This window comes from Papaver somniferum, chromosome 11 (genome assembly GCF_003573695.1).
Source record: "Papaver somniferum cultivar HN1 chromosome 11, ASM357369v1, whole genome shotgun sequence".
Classification (NCBI taxonomy): domain Eukaryota; kingdom Viridiplantae; phylum Streptophyta; class Magnoliopsida; order Ranunculales; family Papaveraceae; genus Papaver; species Papaver somniferum.
Genome location: NC_039368.1, coordinates 79005219 through 79023354, shown reverse-complemented (window position 1 = coordinate 79023354; position 18136 = coordinate 79005219). Strand labels below are relative to the sequence as shown.

Below are 18136 nucleotides of genomic sequence, written 5' to 3'. Positions count from 1 at the left end.
AAATATCTCATCTCTCTCTACGAAGGAAACAAATCTCACGATAAACTTAATTTTAAGAAATATGGGTCTGCTGATAATTTTGTCTGAAAAAATGGATGCGCGCCTGACATTTTTTGAGCGTGAGTTTTATAATGGAAAAAATCCTAAAAATGAGTCTCCCTTTAGTTTTCACCGCATGGAATGGAATACGTACGTAGGCCCGTCAGCAAAAGTCAATATCATGCTTTTGTCGGTTATAATCAGTAGTAGGTCCACGTCATAAGCAAGCACCAAATACGTCATAATCTTTACAGCCCATAAAATCAATAATCCTCCCTTTATCGAGGAGGAACTTAAGATAAACACAACCGTAAAATAAACGGTCAATATAATCGTCTCTAATATTTTAGAGAGAAGCATAGAATCAATACCCGGACGCATGTGTGTTTATTTAACCAAAATCAATTCCTCATAATACATCCGGTCTTTATTGGTGGTGGCGGTGTTGGGCTAGGCCCCCACTACGGCGCAGTCAAAAAAGTCAAAGAATTTATAAGAAAAGAAAAAAAGAAAAGAAAAAAGAGATGAGAGAAAGAAGAATTTGGGGGCGTGAGTGAGGGGTAATCCAGTCTAAAATAATCTCTCCTCCTCGAAATTTCTTCCCCATCAACAAAATCTCTTTATTTTGATTCTTTTTTTTGGTACGAAATTTACGTACTGATATTACTGTATTTATTTATTGGGATGATGATGATGATAATTAAAGAGAAATTAATTTAAGTTTCTAGGGTTTGTAATTACAGTTTTGTAATTCAGTTACGTGTTTGATTTTGCTTCTTCTTCTTCTTCTTCTTCTTCTTCTTCTTCTTTTCCTTGATCTGATCCTATCCTGATTAGATCAGTAGGATTTGGTGTGTTTGTTTCTTCTTGTTCTTGGTGTCCCAATTCTGTGTGTTATTGGAACTTCACTGCTGTGGTGGTGGTGGTGGTGGTGATTGTATGTAAAGAAGAGGAGGAATTTTTGGTTCTTTGAAGATGGATTTAGCATCCACTTGCAAGGTAAAGATACTTACTCTTTATGTTTTTTGCTTCCTAATCATTCATTTTGAGGTGAATTGTTTAGTTGTTCTGGTTGTTCCTATGGATAATTATGAAATTAGTACTCAGTTGTTTGGAAGTAAGCTGAAATTATCACCGAAATTCAAAGTTATGATTAAGAAATTTTGAAGTTGGTATTGTTTTTGTTTGTTTGTTATTAGTTGAATCCAGTGACCTATTTGGTTAGTTCATTTCAGTAATAGAATTTTCAATGAGTGTTGCTGCTTTAGTTGTAATTCAGTATGGATTAGTGTTTTTGCTGAGGCTTGTTGTTCTTATTACTTGGCAGGACAAGTTAACATATTTTAGGATTAAAGAGCTTAAAGATGTGCTGACTAAGTTAGGTGTTGCAAAGCAAGGGAAAAAACAGGTACGATTTTGGAGAATTGCTCACCTTGTTGTCTTTTGATTTAGCTTGTCATAGTTTTTTGCAAGATTGATTCTGAAATAAATCTTTATATGCATGCGGTGCAGGACCTTATTGACAGAATTTTAGGTTTGATTGCCGATGAACAAGGTAACCTTGCCTGACTATTGTTCTTTCATCTTGGATGGTTGAAAATTTACTGGGTTATGTCAGTGTTAGTTATGTTTTAGATTATTGAATTAGAGTTGTAATGCATCAGTCTAATAATCTTTTTTTTTTTTTGGTGGTATTTATTAAAAAGTTGAAAGTTAGTGTGTTAGAGTGTCGGAGTGATTGATTATAAGTTTGACAACCTTAGCTGATGTATGATACCATAGGTGGAGCTTATCAAATTACAGTATATCTCAGACTTAGCCTTAGCCTTAGGTTAGGTAGTGGAAGGATTCATCAAGTCCAGAGGTTTTATTTGCTAACAGGTCTTTCGTTGAATGTGTACAGCATTTCACGATACTTGGTGCACCTAGTTAGTATTTTGCTAGTTCAGTAGTTCTGTAATTTGGGCATGAATATGTTACGTTGGGGTTCTACTAGCTAGAAGAGATTGGCAGATTGATTTTCTATGCAGGATTAATCTTGATTTTATCTGTGGAAAATTAGGTGGACCATACTGATTGTGACCATATTGAATTTTTTTCTGCAGTATCAAAGACGCATGGTTGGCCAAAGAAACATTCTATCGGGAAAGAAGGGATTATAAAAATTATTGATGATACTTACAGGTTTCTCTCTTTTTTATTTTTTCTTTTCTTTTCTTTTCTTTTCTTTCTTACACGTCTGGTATTGTTGAGTGAGGATCGAGGAGGTTAAGTTTGTTGATTCCTACTTGATATTCCCCACAATTGTCGGATATTAATGTGTGAGGATTTAGGAGAACATAGTATGTCGTTTCTTACTTGATTTTTATTTCCTTGTATGACTTGTAATCTTGATGTCCAAGCTGGAAATGGATAGATCTAGTATGTCGAATATTTATTCTCCATCCCACTTTAATTTCCTTTCCGGCTGAAAATTTATTTTTCCTTGACTCCTCCTTGCTGGAAATTTACCCTTCTTTTCTCTTAATACTCATTGTATATACTGTTTTTGTCCTAGCAGAAAAATGCAGATTCCTGGGGCCACTGATTTAGCTTCAAAGGGACATAGCGATGTGGATATCAACAATACAAAACTAAAGGAGGAAGGTGAGGATTCATTTCAATTGAACATGAAGGTTCAGTGCGTGTGTGGAAGTTCCTTGCCCAATGAGTCAATGATCCAGGTACGGAGTTTTCCTACATTCTACTTCCTCACCAGCTGTTTGTTTTCCTGGTGTTCCCATGTATTTCATTTTTAGGGAGTTTCATATTGTTGACAAGTTGTTGACTTCGTGTTCAGTTTTTCAAAATTTTGAAGGCAGCCTGTGGGTTTATGTAGTAGTACATTGGGATATTGTTTGATTGTTACCCTTTGGATTGCCCTCACCGAATGATGTTCATGTTATTATTTTCTTTTTGGAAGGGTTTTTAGTTATCTTTTACTTTTATATGCAGTGTGAGCATCCAGGATGTCGTGTGTGGCAACACATTGGTTGTGTCATCATCCCGGAGAAACCAACAGAGGGTGTTCCACCAACTCCACCTCAGTTCTATTGTCAAATTTGCCGAATCAATCGTGCTGATCCGTATGTTCATCCATTTATTGCTATATTTCGAGTTTACTATGAAGACAAAGTGTGAAACTTTCATTTCATTGTGCAACTCTAATATATCATACTATTTATGCGAATTGCCTGCCAATAACTATCACACACATGACCCAGTCTATTGAGTCTAATTTTATTTGTTCTCAGCCCCTTTCCCGTGGTTGGATCTCTTAGAATTTATATTTTGTGTGCTTTTGTTGAATTTAAACTAAACCTTTGGCAAAAGTCAGGAAGTAGAAGTTTCTAATTTTGTACTAGGGCTACGCATATTTTGTACTAGAGGTGTTTTATCATATACAAATTCGGAAGCTTATTTGCAGAGAATATAAAACCTACCTGAGCTTAAAACATGTCTTAGGATCAGTGAGGATGTTATGCCTTTTCAAGCAATGGATTATTTTCCTTATAAAGTTCAGGTCACCTTGCTAGAATTAAAATGGTTTTCTGTGTTCGGACAACTAACCATTACTTTCACTTGTGCATTTTTAGTGTTCAATAGTATCTTCTGCAGTTTTAATTCTCAGTAATATTGTTTGTGGCACCCCCTCAATTCTTGAACTCAACTCTTATACATTTTTCTTCTTCATCTGTGTGTGTCAATACAGCTTTTGGGTGACTGTGGCACAGCCATTACTTCCTGTGAAATTGACTGTCACTAATCTTCCAGCAGATGGGTAAGTGTGTACCTTTATCTTTATTTATTTGGTTAATTGAAAGCAAAAAGTCTGAATATTTGCAAATTTTTTATACGTGCTCAGAGTAAGGTACAGATTCATTTGGAGTAGCTTATTTGCATAGCTAATTCTTGTAGATTGTTGACGTGTCCGAAACATGTTTCACACTCTTAACAGACTGCAGTTTTCTAATAATTTAGTATCTTTCTTTCATAATGTAGCACATTTCATCTGGTTGGTTTTTTTGTTGTATCATATACTGATTGACCTTATCGGGAAGATTAATGCTATTCATATCATTTATTGATGCTGTAATTTACGTGTCTTTGGTCCTATTACGTAATAACTTTAGCTATTGTTTTGTAGAACAAATCCAGTGCAGACTGTGGAGAAAACATTTCAGCTAACAAGGGTAGATAGAGAGTTAGTACAGAAAGGAGAATATGATGTACAGGTTGGTTCCTGATTGCATAATTTATGTTTGTATATTGAGGAGTTCGACTGGATTTTAATCATCCGGTTTTGGTGACACTTTTCTCAGGCTTGGTGTATGCTTCTCAATGACAAGGTTACATTTAGGATGCAATGGCCACAATATTCAGATCTCCAGGTTAATGGTATGCAGTCTCGTTAATTACAAATTTCCTGTGAATTTGGATATCTATAATTCAGCTGTGGCACATCTGGAAAATAACTCCACAGGTTTTAAGTGTGTTTTCATGGTCTAGAAGCCTCAACGTAGTTGATTGTTGTTAGTAGAAGTAAAACAAAGAAAACATTTTTTCTTGACTAATGAATTTCTTAATAATATGTCTGTAGTTCACTTAAACTATTGTTGGACTTAGAACAATCTGCATAGAGTGGTTTCAAGAAGACCCCTATTTTGCTTAGACTCCTATATGGCAGTCAAAATCAGAATATTTGCCTTGAAAGTTGCTTCTACTTTATCTATTGAAGAGTCATGTTATATTTATGTAACAAGTTTCCCCATTCACATGGCTGCAGGTATGGCAGTTAGGACTATTAATAGGCCTGGTCCTCAGCTGTTAGGAGCCAATGGTCGTGATGATGGCCCAGCTGTGAGTTTCCATCTCTTTCTATTCTTTCATCCTTCATATCAGTACATTTAGCACTATAATTATCAGTACATTCCAAAACATGTGACGCCTCATTGAACTACTGCATTTACGACCTGCCCATGTATTTTTATCAGTAGTCGCTTTTGACATAGCTTATTTTCTTATCAGATAACAACTTGCACCAGGGAGGGGATGAATAAGATATTTCTTTCAGGCTGTGATGCCCGTGTTTTCTGTTTGGGTGTTAGAATTGCAAGGAGGCGTACAGTTCAACAAGTAGGTGTCTTGTTTCTTTATTATAAATGTCATTAATCTAATGGAAGATTCTTTTGGGTCGAACACCGTGCTATTTCTCTTGAAACTTGTTGCCCTTACTGTTTATCTATCTTTTTGATTTGTCCTTTAGGTTCTAAGAATGATTCCTAAGGAATCAGAAGGCGAGCCTTTTGATGATGCACTTGCTCGTGTTTGCCGTTGCATTGGGGGTGGAAATGCTGCAGAAAATGCTGATAGTGATAGTGATTTGGAAGTTGTTGCGGATTCAGTTACCGTCAATCTTCGTTGTCCCGTAAGTGAAGCATATATGTTATTAAAATAACAGTTAGTTTTGGAAGAATTAAGCTGTTGCATCTCATTTGGATCAGAAGTTGTTTCGGATCATCTTACAAGCCAGTTTAGTTGATAGTTAATTGCTCATTAGTATTATTCAGAACTTTCCCCTGATAACCTGCCTTGCACATGTTAAAAGTACAAATATGCTTGTATTGTTTTCAATTTGCATGTGCTGGTGTGGGATTTTAATTCATTCACGATTAGCCCCTGTTTGATACCACAAGATTGTACAAGTGGGACATATAAAGAATGGAAACCTTGGCATAACAAGGGTTCTAAACATAGTTGTAGTGGAAATTGAGATTTTGTATGGCCCTCTTACCTTGAAAGTGATTAAGTTCACAGTTTTTGTGCTGTATAAAATATTCGTGGTAGTAGGATAAAAGACATCGATTATGTTGCCAAGTTTTGACAGACTAGGCAGTAGTTTGGTTGATGATCAACATAAAGTTTACATAAGAGAGATATCTGCAGCTTTTTAGTGTGAATCTCTTGGTTCTTGCTTTAATAAAAACATATCTGTTTGGTTTCTGATGCCACTGCGACAATTTTTAACCAACAGGTTTAGTTGGCTATTGATTTGCTGTTTAGTCGTCACAACCTAGCATACCAAGTATCTAATCGAAGTCCCATAATAACAGTACTATAATTTGTATACGTTAAATGTGCCTTAGTTTCAACTTCTGGTACAAGTTAACCAACAGAGTATTATGTACTTCCTCTTGACTTTATGCTGATGCATGTCTTGAATTGCAGATGAGTGGTTCTAGAATGAAGGTTGCTGGAAGGTTTAAACCTTGTGCTCACATGGGTTGTTTTGATCTTCATGTTTTTGTTGAACTTAACCAGCGGTCTAGGAAGGTAACCAATTTGATTTATTGCTGAAGTAACTTTTTGCATTCAAATGAACATTGTTGCATAAGTTTATTTTATTTGTGGTTTCCCTTTCCAAGAAAATGGATAAGAACAACTGTTTTGTGTTGTCTTCAGTGGCAGTGCCCCATTTGCCTTAAAAACTACTCCTTGGAGCATGTCATCATTGACCCGTATTTCAACCGTATCGCTACTCTGGTATTGCCACTGCACTTCAGGTCTGTCCTTGGCCTTAATAATCTTTTTTTCATCTCTTACTGATTCTTCTATTATAATTAGATGCGCGATTGTGGAGAAGATGTTACTGAGATTGATGTAAATCCTGATGGTTCGTGGCGTGCAAAGAACGAACATGAACGGAAGGATCTTGCTCAATGGCACTCTCCTAGTGGTTCTCTCCGTGGTCCTGTAGATGAAGCAGGAAAATCTGAGCTGGAAAACTCAAAGATCAAGCAAGAAGTACATTCTGAAGGACATAATGGGTTGAGAATTGGAATCAAGAAGAACCCGACTGGGAAATGGGAACTCAATAGACCAGAAGGGCAGACTGTATCTTCCGAAAACCGGTTACTAGTGAAACTGGAAAACCCAAAGGTAATACCTGGGACTAACAGTGCTACTGGAAGTTGTAGGGATGGTGAAGATCCAAGTGTTAATCAGGATGGAGGGGGGCAATTTGATTTCTCTACTAACAATGGCAACGACCTCGATGCTATTTCTCTCAATTTCGACCCGACTTGTACAGTTGGGAACAGAATGCCATTTGAACCATTAGGTGGTGTCATTGTTCTCAGTGATTCAGAGGATGAAAATGAGAATGTGACTGGAACTGCGTATGAATCTCATTCGGCAAACACCACTGGGATACCTTATTCTGCCCCACCTCTTGCAATGCCCGATTCATATCCAAATGATGCTGAACTAGGTACAAGTGGCGGTTGTCTAGGTCTTTTCAACAGTAATTGTGATGATTTTGAGATTCCCCTCTGGCAGTTGCCGTCTGGTACTCAAGCAGGTCCTGGATTCCAACTTTTTGGAACAGAAACAAATGTTTCAGATTCTTTTGTCGATGTGCAGCAGACCTCAGTTCCCAATATGAATGGATTTGCTCTGGGTTCTGACATGGCCATGGGATCTGAAACACAAGCCCTAGATTCGAATTATGAGTTAAATGGTGGGCTGGTCGACAACCCCTTGGCATTTGGTAGGGATGACCCGTCATTGCAAATATTCCTTCCCTCCCATCCAGCAGACACGTCTGTACGGACAGATTATAGAGACCAACCTGAAACACCGAATGGCACACTTAATGATGACTGGATTTCTCTTCGGCTTGGGGGTGGAGGCGGTGGCAGTGGGAGCGCCGGCAGCATTGGTCGTAATGAATCAAGAACTACAAATGGTTTGAGTTCAAGACATCAGGTTGCATCCAAGGAGGGTGGAATTGAAAATTTAGCCAGTACAGGTTTGTCCCTTATCTTTCGAGCTGTATGATTTGCTAGACATACCACCTTCATCCGACGAGTAATGCTAGACTTACCACTTTATTTGACCATGTTTACCTACCACCATGTGATGTTGTAGCTTGTGGATAGATTGATTGACTGTTGCATCTGACATTGTCACCTGCTGCATTATGTGATACAAAACTGGTTTGTTTACGAGTGTTAACTGGTCTGTTTATGCTTTTTGATTATCTGGACAATTTAACTCATTGCTTCGTTTTACAATCTTCTTTCTTTCTTTCCTGCAGCATCTTTGAAACTAAGCATGAACAACGACAGAACTGACAAGACTGGTACAAAGAGACAATTATCTGATAGTCTGTTTTCACATCCTCGCCAACCAAGGTCTGCTAGGCCACGGATTCTTTCCATGGATTCCCCTTCTGAATAGAGAAATAATTGTCTGCAAGTAGGTGAAAACCAGTGATCCAATATGAGTTGGGCTCCATTACAGGCTATAATAAGCTATAAGTGTATTGCCGCATCATATGGATTTAATGATTTCTTGTGATAAACAAGTTCAATCCTTGGTATCATATTCCACAGTGTTGGATTTATTAAGGACAAAGTGAGAGTTTCGGATGATCTCATCGTAAAACAGAGTTCGGCGATACACTTTGTAAGTTGAGACTTGAGATGGGGGACAAAGGAAATTGGAAGTGGAAGTTCAGGGAGCTATGCTTGGTCACGGTGCAAGGGTTAAGAATCATCTGCCATTCCTGGCGCTGCCGTCCTTCGCTGTTAATCAAATCTCCTGCAAACTTGCTGAGAGCAAGGTTTATAAGATTGGCATGTAAGGAAGCTGAGGGGCCGACTATTCTAGCTGATGATGCCTTCATCAATTTCAAAATTTCGTCAATGCAGCTTCTTATTCTAAATTGTTGTGAAGCACATTGTTGTGGTTAGTAGATCAGGGTGATGAATTGGTAGTAAGTGCGGATGACACACTTTGGGCCTGGGTGGTGGTATTTTTATGAGGAATTTGAAGAGTTCTGAATAAAATGGACTGAGACTGTATCAAACTGTTGATTTTAGCAGATTTGGTGCGAGGTGGAAGAAGCAATGGCAGGAAAAAGGGGGAGGAAGCAAATTATTTTTGTTTGGGAGAGTGGGTGCGCTTTAGGTTGTCTGCAAGAGGAGATTCTAGAGGAGGGTCTTCAGTAAAGTCATTGATTTTTTTTTTGTGTAACATTATGGGTTTTCATGTCTCGTCCTGACAACCATAGGAATAGTTTGTAAATTCTTTTTTCTTCTTTTCGTCACCCCATTTTTCTCCTTACAACCGAGTGCTAAATATACTAACAACAGCCAACAGCGAAGGTAAAAAAAGTTCACATGGAAATCTGACATTCTTGAGTGACTCTAAGAGTCGGATATTGTTAATAAAACTAAATTCTTATGATTATTCGTCTCCATTTTAACAAGCACTGCATTCCCTTGGAAGTCTTCTAGGGAGCAAGTGCATTCTGTATACATTTCTGACAGATAAAACAAAGGAAAATCCCGAAAGATCTAGATCTGCCATAGACGAAGGATTGTCGTTGTCGTCTCCTTCTCCCATGGAGAGATACTGGTGGCATGTTTTGTTGGATATTTTCAACAAACCCTATGATGTGTAGGGATATTTTCAACAAACCCTATGATATGTAGGCATTTAGGCTGTTCCCGCGGCTCTCCATGGTGGCATGTTTTGTTGGATATTTTCAACAAACCCTATGATTTGTAGGCATTTAGGCGGTTTCCGGGATTCGATCTCGTTTCACCAATGGACGCATTGAAGGAAGAGACGCGCCTGTTCACTCTGAAAAGATGCCTGTAGAGATGAAGAGTCATCTCCAAAGGGTGTGATTTCCTCTTTAAATAGGAGATTTGTTTTTCATTCAAAACACATCTCAACTCTCTCTGTTTTCTTTCTTACAAACATCATCAGAAACAAAACCAGTGTGTTCTTGGTTGGATCAAGGTCGTACAAGCTTTGAATCCAACACTGTTGTGGGGCTTCAAGTTTCCTGACGTCCATATTCATTGACCTGTTTGTACTCGCCAATTCAATTGGGAAAGGGTCGAATAATTGTCGAAAAGAATCTTTCATTAGAGCCTTGAACCCTAATACAACATTCTTTTCTTCACCCTGTTTTAGTGTCAATTTTTCCAACAGTTTTCGACAATTACTATCGACATGAAGGGTGAATCTTCAATGGCTGCTGCGCAATCACTGCAAGTCATGAATCAAACTTTTAATAGTTAGAACGATTTGAAGGAGAGGGTTTTACTCGCTGGCAGGAAACTCTCAAATTCAATCTTATGTTTCTGAAACTTTGGTACATTCTGGAAGATGGGTTAGAGGCCATTCTTGCTGCTACTGACAAGGACGATGACGAATTGAAGAGAAGGCGAAAGAAGCGTGAAGAAGATGATTTCATGTGCCGAGGTCATATTCTGAATGTTTTGGGGTTGAACGTTTACAATGCTCATCGTATTTATGGAACTCCGAAGGAACTATGGACTGCACTGGAGAACAAATACAAGATTTCTGAGGCCAGTAACAAGAAGTTCCTGATTTGCAACTTTATGGATTGGAAAATGGTTGACAGTAAGTCTATCATTGCCCAGTTCAGTGATCTTTTGCTTATTGTTAATCATCTTAAAGATGCTGGTATTGATCTTGTAAATTCATTCATTGTTGGGGTTATTATTTCTCGTCTCCCCCTTCATGGAATAGTTATAAGAAGAACTGAAGCATGCTGAAACTGACTGTGACTTAGAAGGCTTGCAGCGTCATCTTCGCATTGAAGAAGATGCTCGTAAGCGTGAGATTAAGGATAGTCAGCAAACTGAAAATCATTCTAAGATTAATAATGTGCAAGAATCGAAAACTTCGAATTCTTTGAAAGTTCAAAATAATTCTCAGTTTAAGAAGCAAGATCCAAACAAGAATGGTAAGAAGAAGGGCCTTTGCTACTTCTGTACGAAACCCGACCATATTGCTCGTGACTATCGTCAAAAGAAGAAACAAATGAATAAGGAAACAAATATGGTCGATGATTCTAAACTTGTCATTGTTGTGCAAGAGGCCAATACTGTTGCAGATCATGGAAGTGGATGGTGGTACGATACTGGTGCAACCATTCATATATGTAAAGACCGAAATCTTTACAAGACATATGAGCCTGTTTTCGGAGAAGATGTGATTTCTGAAAATCTTCTTCCTAGGTACATGGCAAAGGCACTGTTGAACTCAAGTTTACTTCTGGAAAGATTGTTACCCTTACCAATGTATTACATGTCCCAAACATATGTAAAAACCTTGTTTCTGGAGTCCTTGTTAACAAGGCAGGTTTCGAGGTTAAGTTTGGATATGATAAGTTTGTACTGTCCAAAAACGGAAAGTTTGTTGGACAAGGATACCCTTGTAACGGAATGGATAAACTTAATTTAATGAATAATGGTTCTGCTTATATTGTTGGCTCTATTGATTTATGGCATGCTAGATTAGGACATGTGAATTATGGTTCTCTTAGAAACATGAACAAATTAGGATTAATTTCCAATTGCAATTTTGATAATATTTCTAAGTGTGAAATATGTGTGCAAGAAAAGATAACTAGGATATCCTTTAAGTCTGTTGTAAGAAATTCTTCCTTACTTGAATTAGTGCATAGTGATGTTGGTGATTTGAAAAGTCATGTTACTCGTGGTGGACACAAATATTATGTTACTTTTATTGAAGATAGTACTATATATGCCTATACTTACTTGATGAAATCTAAGGATGAAGTCTTTGATAAATTTAGAATTTACAAATCCGAAGTAGAAACACAATTAGAACAAAAAAATTAAAGTGTTACGTTCTGATCGTGGTGGTGAATATTATCCTACTGAATTTACTGTATTTTGTCAAGAGCATGGTTTAATACATGAATTTACTGCACCATATACACCTCAACAAAATGGTATTGCTGACAGAAAGAATAGGACTTTGATTGACATGGTTAATGCTATGCTTATTAGTTCTGGTTTGCATAATTCTTTGTGGAGTGAAGCCATGTTGTCTGCATGCTATATTTTGAATAAAGTATCTTTAAAAAGGAAGAATGTTTTCCCTTATGAACTATGGTTTAAGAGAAAACCTAATTTGAAAAGACTTAAAGCATGGGGTTGCCTAGCGTATGTTAGAAATCCTGATCCTAAAAGACCAAAGCTAGGAAATAGGGCCTATAAATGTGCTTTTGTTGGGTACTCTCTTAATAGTATTACCTACAGATGTTTAATCCTTAACACTTTTGAGATTATAGAATATATAAATGTAGATTTTTTTGAAAGCATGACAAGGACAAGTTCTCAGACACTACCCACTGAAAACCCATTGTTACTAAGTCTAGAACCAATGGAGACTGATAACAATGATGAACCTTCCTGCTCTGCACAAAACAATGATATTTCAGTTCCTACTGAAGATATTGAACCTAGAAAAAGTAAGAGAGGAAGAATAGAGAAAAAGCCTGACCCAGAATTCAAATATTATCTTGTAGAGAGTGATAAGAATGAAATTCTTAGCACTACCATGTATAATATGCATGATGAAGATGATCCTAAAACCTATGCTGAGGCAATAAGCTCCAGAAATGCTAATTTCTGTAAAGAAGCTATCAATGATGAAAAGCATTCCCATTTGACAAATGGAACTTGGATATACTGTGATTTATCTCCTGGTGCTAAGGAAATAGGATGTAAATCGATATTCAAGAGAAAGTTGAATGTTGATGGTACCACTGATAAATTTAAGGCCAGATTGGTTGCTAAGAGTTACAAACAACAACATGGTATTGATTACTTTGATACATATGCACCTGTTGCACGAATCACATCTATTTGTTGCTTGATTGCACTAGCTTCTATTCATAATCTAGTTGTACATCAAATGGATGTCAAAACCACTTTTCCAAATGGTGATTTAGAAGAAGAGATATATATGGAACAACCTGAAGGTTTCATATTACCAGGCCAAGAGAAGAAAGTGTGTAAACTAGTGAAATCTCTTTATGGCTTGAAGCAAGCTCCCATGCAATGGCATGAGAAGTTCGACAAAGTAGCTTTGTCATATGGTTTTGTTGTGAATGATGATGATAAATGTATCTATAGTAAACAAGATAAATATGAGTGCGTGATTCTCTGTTTGTATATTGATTACATGCTTATTTTTGGGTCTGACTTGTCTATTGTGGAACAAACTAAGAAATTCCTTAGTTCAAACTTTGACATGAAAGATCTAGGGGAGGCTGATGTGATATTAAGAATTAAAATCCTAAAAAAGGGAGATGAGTTGGTCTTAACCGAATCTCATTACATTGAGAAATTTCTCAAGAAATATGGTTATTTTGATGACAAACCAACACTTAGCCCTCTAGATTCTAGTGTGAAGTTAATGGAGAACATTGATAGAGCTCAGAAACAACTTGAGTATTCCAGTGTTGTTGGCAGTCTTATGTATGCTAAACATTGCACAAGACCGGACATAGCCCAAGAAGTGGGAGTGCTATGTCGTTTCTCAAGTAACCCTGGAATTGAACATTGGAAAGAAATTTCAAGAGTGTTGGCTTACTTGAAGGGAACCATAAATTATGGTTTACACTTCCAGAGATATCCCGCTGTATTAGAAGGATCAGTGAAGCGAACTGGAACAATGTAGAATCCAAATCCAAATCTACCAGTGGATGGATATTTACATTGGGAGGTGTTGCTGTGTCTTGGACTTTCAAGAAGCATACCTGCATTTCCGATTCAACAATGTTGTTAGAATTTATTGCACTTACAGATGCATGTAAGGAGGCAGAATGGCTTAGAAATTTACTAGTAGAAATCCCATTATGGATGAAGCCAACTCCTTCTGTTATGATTAACTGTGACAATCAAGCAACGATCTATAAAGTTTCAAACAAGACTTATAATGGAAATTCAAGACATGCTAGTCTTAGACATCAGATTGTCAGACAATTACTCAAAAGGGGGGGTAGTTGCAGTAAACTATATTGAATCGAAAAAGAACTTGGCAGACCTTTTCACAAAGTGTCTACCAAAGGATGTGCATTCAATAAAGTGTAAGGAGATGGGACTCAGGTCTTTGAAAGAAGTTTGATCACCAATAACGGAAAACCAACTTATGTTATATTTTGATAAAGATAAACTAAGTTCAATGTGGTACTAACCAGTTATTGCAGTGGTTATGGTACATTAAACTAAAATTTTCCATTGTCCTTCTAGTGTAGTGATTCTGCATGATCTTAGGGATGGATGAAAATCCTTAATAAGTCTAACTTTTATCACAAGGTGTCTCGCAGAAACACCTTCGAGACTTACCTATATGAGTATTTGGAAATCAGGCTGTTTCCTATGAGAATAAGAACGTTCTCAGAAAAGGACTCATGAATCCAGGAGAAAGCACATGGCCATTAATGTGCGAGCTACGGAACACACTACCTCCTGAAATCAATATGTGTGGAGGTTCCGGCTTTATCACAAGGGGTACTTGGTTCAAGATTAACTTCACCATAGGACCTCGATAAAGCTTTGAATATCTTACACTAAGTGAAGGTTCAAACCCAAAAGGTACTGATAGACACATTTTTGTGACCGAATTGTCCTCAATTTTTCAGTATTTTTGGTACTCGATTTTCTACTTATTATGGTGTTTTATGTGTTTGTAGGTATTTTTGGAAAATAAACATTTTTGGAAAATTCGGCTCAAAAATTTGGTATAGGCACCTAGAGGATACATGTTATTCGGGCTCTCAGTATTGGATAAGGGGCACCTAACTGATAAGGGGACATCTGCTAATCGCACCCATTACTGGTTAAGGGGGCTCCATCTTCTTCCTTGATTTGAAAAGAAAAATTGGCGCGGGAAATTTGGTTTCAACGGTAAAGGATTTATTATCTTTAAGATAAGAATATCTTCTTGCCTTACAAACATGAAGTTTTGAAGAAAAAAGAAGTTGTCTTGTATTAAACAAGAAAGATATCGTTAGAAGATTTTATCTTGGATTTTATTCTGCGAATTAAAGAAGATATGGGTTTAGTAAAGACATATATAGAATAAAGAGAAGGAAAAATTCCTGAAGATATTTTTAATTAAAAAGAAGAAGATTTTGGAGTTATGGAAGAATATATTTGAGTGATGTGTATTTGTGTGTATAAATAGAGAGCTAGAGAGCACATTTGGGTAGAGTTTTTGGGAGAGAAAAGAAAATCATTGCTTTAATAATTTTCTCACATTTTCATCATTTGTAAACCATCTTTGACCATAAATGAAATCAACTTTTGAGCGTGTTTCCATCATGATGAGCTAGATCCCATCACTGGGACGACGGAGGAGGTTGTGTTTCGTTCATGTGGTAATTAAAATAATTCTTTTATAACTATTTGCATAGAATTTAATTGTTTTATGATTTCTATTAATTATTTATTATTTTGTTTGATGTCGCATGCTTGGTTTTAATTACTTTTGATGCGTCATGCTCACAACTTACAACTAATGTTTTATGAAATCTACTTTGACAAAGAATAGAGTTATTGTTTCTTTTGTTTTGAGCTATAAATGTCTAGGATTAATTTATGAACCTCATAAACATGAAAAGCAGTGGAATCCCGAGTCTCAGTAAATTCTTCATCCCGTGACATATTTTGTATATAATTTCTTATTTTTAGTATTTTTATATTTAAGCCTAGAATCAATTCAACAAATTCCGAGTGAACGACAACCTTATTTACCACTATCAAAAATACCATCATTTTGGCGCCGCCGACGCGGATTTGTTTTTAAGTTTTATTTTATTTGTTCTTTTTTACGCGTTTTGGTATTTTTGTTTGCTTTCAGATTTGGAGCTAAGCTAAAGGAAAAGAGAAAGTGCTGAAAAGAAAGGAAAATCCCAAAAAGGAAAGAAAAGAGAAATCCAAAAGGAGTGAAGAAGAAGATTTTGTAAATATTTTTTTTTAGAAACTGTAATTAAGGTTTTTATTTTTCGACATTTTTTTTCTTCTTTTCTTTTGGACATTGAACATTGGACTTTATCTTTAAAACCCTACGGAAGGGTAGTTTTAAATAAACTGTTTGCAGAGAAGGACGACGATTACGATATCGCCTCGGCCCCTCGGGTTCGTACATGACATAGGAGTTGTGGCCCGAGTCGACTTCAACGGTTCATCCCCCGTCTGGAACGGGAGGTAAGAATTCTACACACCCGCGAATCCCCTGTCAGCGGGTTTACTGGATGATTTCGTATGCATATATGTTGAGTACCTGAAATCGGATTTAATTTTCTAGTAAAGGGCAAGGCCTGGCCAAATCAAGATAAGGACTCGAATTTCATCACCGTTTCCTTCTTGCCTGCCTTAGGAACACGTAACCTACGCGAACCTAAGCCTTAAAATTTGGACTAGAACGAGACCGATAGGGTAACAAGCTTATTAGGAAAGTCGTTCGGAAAATATTGGTTACTCTTTTGAGCATACTTTGAAGTTCATGATGGTTTCTGTGAGTTGAATACGCCGCCTTGTAATGCCGGTGAGGCCTTGGGTATCAAATATCCACTGAGATTCCATCGTCTCTATTCAACTTACTTTAACTCGGATTGATTCCAGAGAGGTTTGCTCAGATTGCAACGAATTCCTTTTCGAAAGAATAAAAGCTGGTCTAGAAACAATCTAAGGGAGCCATCATGCTTTTTTTTTGCTAGATAAAATAGGCTTGTTGTGGTCGAGTCAGCCTTCTTTGTGTTTGTTTAAAATTCTCTTGCAGTTAGGATGCCGAACTGGTATAGCCAATACAATGATTATTCGACTGAGCAACATGAACATTATTCTTTTAATGACCATAGTGTGAATAGTGGTTGGGAACACCAAACTTTTGAAGGTTATGGCTCATACCATGGTGAGCCCAATTACTATTCACATGAATACTGGTCATACGAGAAAAATTCCTATAATTCCTCTTCTCTAGATGAGGCACGTAAGATACTTGAGTCAACGCGTAAGTTACATGAGTCGACACATAAGTCAGCGGACACATATGACTTAGTTATGGACGAAAGAACTGTAACAATGAGTGAACCTTCTTTAGAAGATAACCTCAGAAAGTTAGCTGAGTCAACATGTAAGTTAACTGAGTCAACACGTAGGCTTGAGTTAGAGATGGAAGAAATAATTACTCGAATTGCACTGAATTGCCAATACATTGCTTCAGAAATCAACCTTGAAAGTGAGGAAATTTTTTATTTACATAATCAAGATGACAAGGATAGAATTGGAAGCAATACTTTAGATGAGGTTCAACAATTTTCATGTTATTATGATTATGATGAGGATAGTGCTGATGAAGAATCTGAAATATTTAGGCATAGTGATCAGGAATATGTTATTCCGACTGAGCTTAATAATGATAATATTATTTCTAGTTCAAATACAAATTATTTTAATAATTATTCACCCATTAAAAAGGACGAGGATTTGACTAAAGATAAGACTTCCTTAGATGATGTAATATTTCCTTTTGATTACGAAGCCGATGATAGTTTAGAGGAGCGGGTTTATCTTGAGAATATTGTTTTCGAGTCTAGCGATTTAGAAACATTAGTCTTAGAAAAACAAAATGAAATCGTAGAGATGAGTGAGGATGTACCTGACTTAGAAGAATCAATCGACTATTTCCAGGAATCTGATGACCTAGAAATTAGGGAAGTTGTGACTAGTCTTTATAGAGACACTGAAAACTCTAAGTTTGGGAGTGATCATCATTCTCCATGTGCTTTAACTCTTAGAAAGGTCCCTCACTTGGGACTTGACATATGTGCCTCAACCATTTTACAAGATTATCTTCATATGCGTTTTCCCGAACCTAATAATGTCCAGGAAGAAATTCAGTTGTTAGAAACCCATCCTCTGGTTGATGTGGTTTACCCAGGCTATGATACCCACATTGATTTTGTTTTCCCACCAAAAACTTTTATTCTTATTGTGGGAACGTTTGAATTTGAAATGTGTCAGTTATTGAGTTTTAAGACTAAACCTAATTACTTTAGGAGATTACGGTCGACACATTTGTTTAAGGAACACCACCACTCTCATTGTGGTCATATGTGTGAATCAAATCTGATTGACTTAGAGGATCCCCAGTTATTCAGGTAATTATTATGTGCTTCTAAGTTTTTCTTTGA

At 36.9% G+C, this 18136-nt stretch overlaps 2 protein-coding genes across 2 annotated transcripts; both read left to right on the top strand.

Annotated features, from left to right (window-relative positions):
* The first annotated feature begins 508 nt into the window (after positions 1-508).
* Positions 509-9330, top strand: LOC113320217 (E3 SUMO-protein ligase SIZ1-like). Its single transcript, XM_026568154.1, has 16 exons — positions 509-1038; positions 1367-1447; positions 1552-1594; positions 2145-2223; positions 2600-2762; positions 3034-3164; positions 3791-3859; positions 4226-4313; positions 4401-4476; positions 4865-4938; positions 5107-5214; positions 5345-5506; positions 6307-6411; positions 6541-6621; positions 6703-7888; positions 8177-9330. The coding sequence occupies exons 1-16, from the start codon at positions 1015-1017 to the stop codon at positions 8317-8319; spliced, it is 2613 nt and encodes an 870-aa protein (XP_026423939.1). The 5' UTR covers positions 509-1014; the 3' UTR covers positions 8320-9330.
* Positions 9331-10232: 902 nt separating this feature from the next.
* Positions 10233-11367, top strand: LOC113324627. The gene is made up of 2 exons (XM_026572926.1): positions 10233-10595; positions 10705-11367. The coding sequence occupies exons 1-2, from the start codon at positions 10233-10235 to the stop codon at positions 11365-11367; spliced, it is 1026 nt and encodes a 341-aa protein (XP_026428711.1).
* Positions 11368-18136: the final 6769 nt, after the last annotated feature.

Coding starts and splice junctions, on each gene's coding strand:
- LOC113320217 (XM_026568154.1), top strand. CDS start 1,015: ATGGATTTAGCATCCACTTGCAAG. Junction 1,448..1,551: donor CAAAGCAAGGGAAAAAACAG/GTACGATTTTGG, acceptor CATGCGGTGCAG/GACCTTATTGACAGAATTTT. Junction 4,314..4,400: donor AAGGAGAATATGATGTACAG/GTTGGTTCCTGA, acceptor CACTTTTCTCAG/GCTTGGTGTATGCTTCTCAA.
- LOC113324627 (XM_026572926.1), top strand. CDS start 10,233: ATGTTTCTGAAACTTTGGTACATTCTGGAAGATGGGTTAGAGGCCATT. Junction 10,596..10,704: donor AAGATGCTGGTATTGATCTT/GTAAATTCATTC, acceptor GAAGGCTTGCAG/CGTCATCTTCGCATTGAAGA.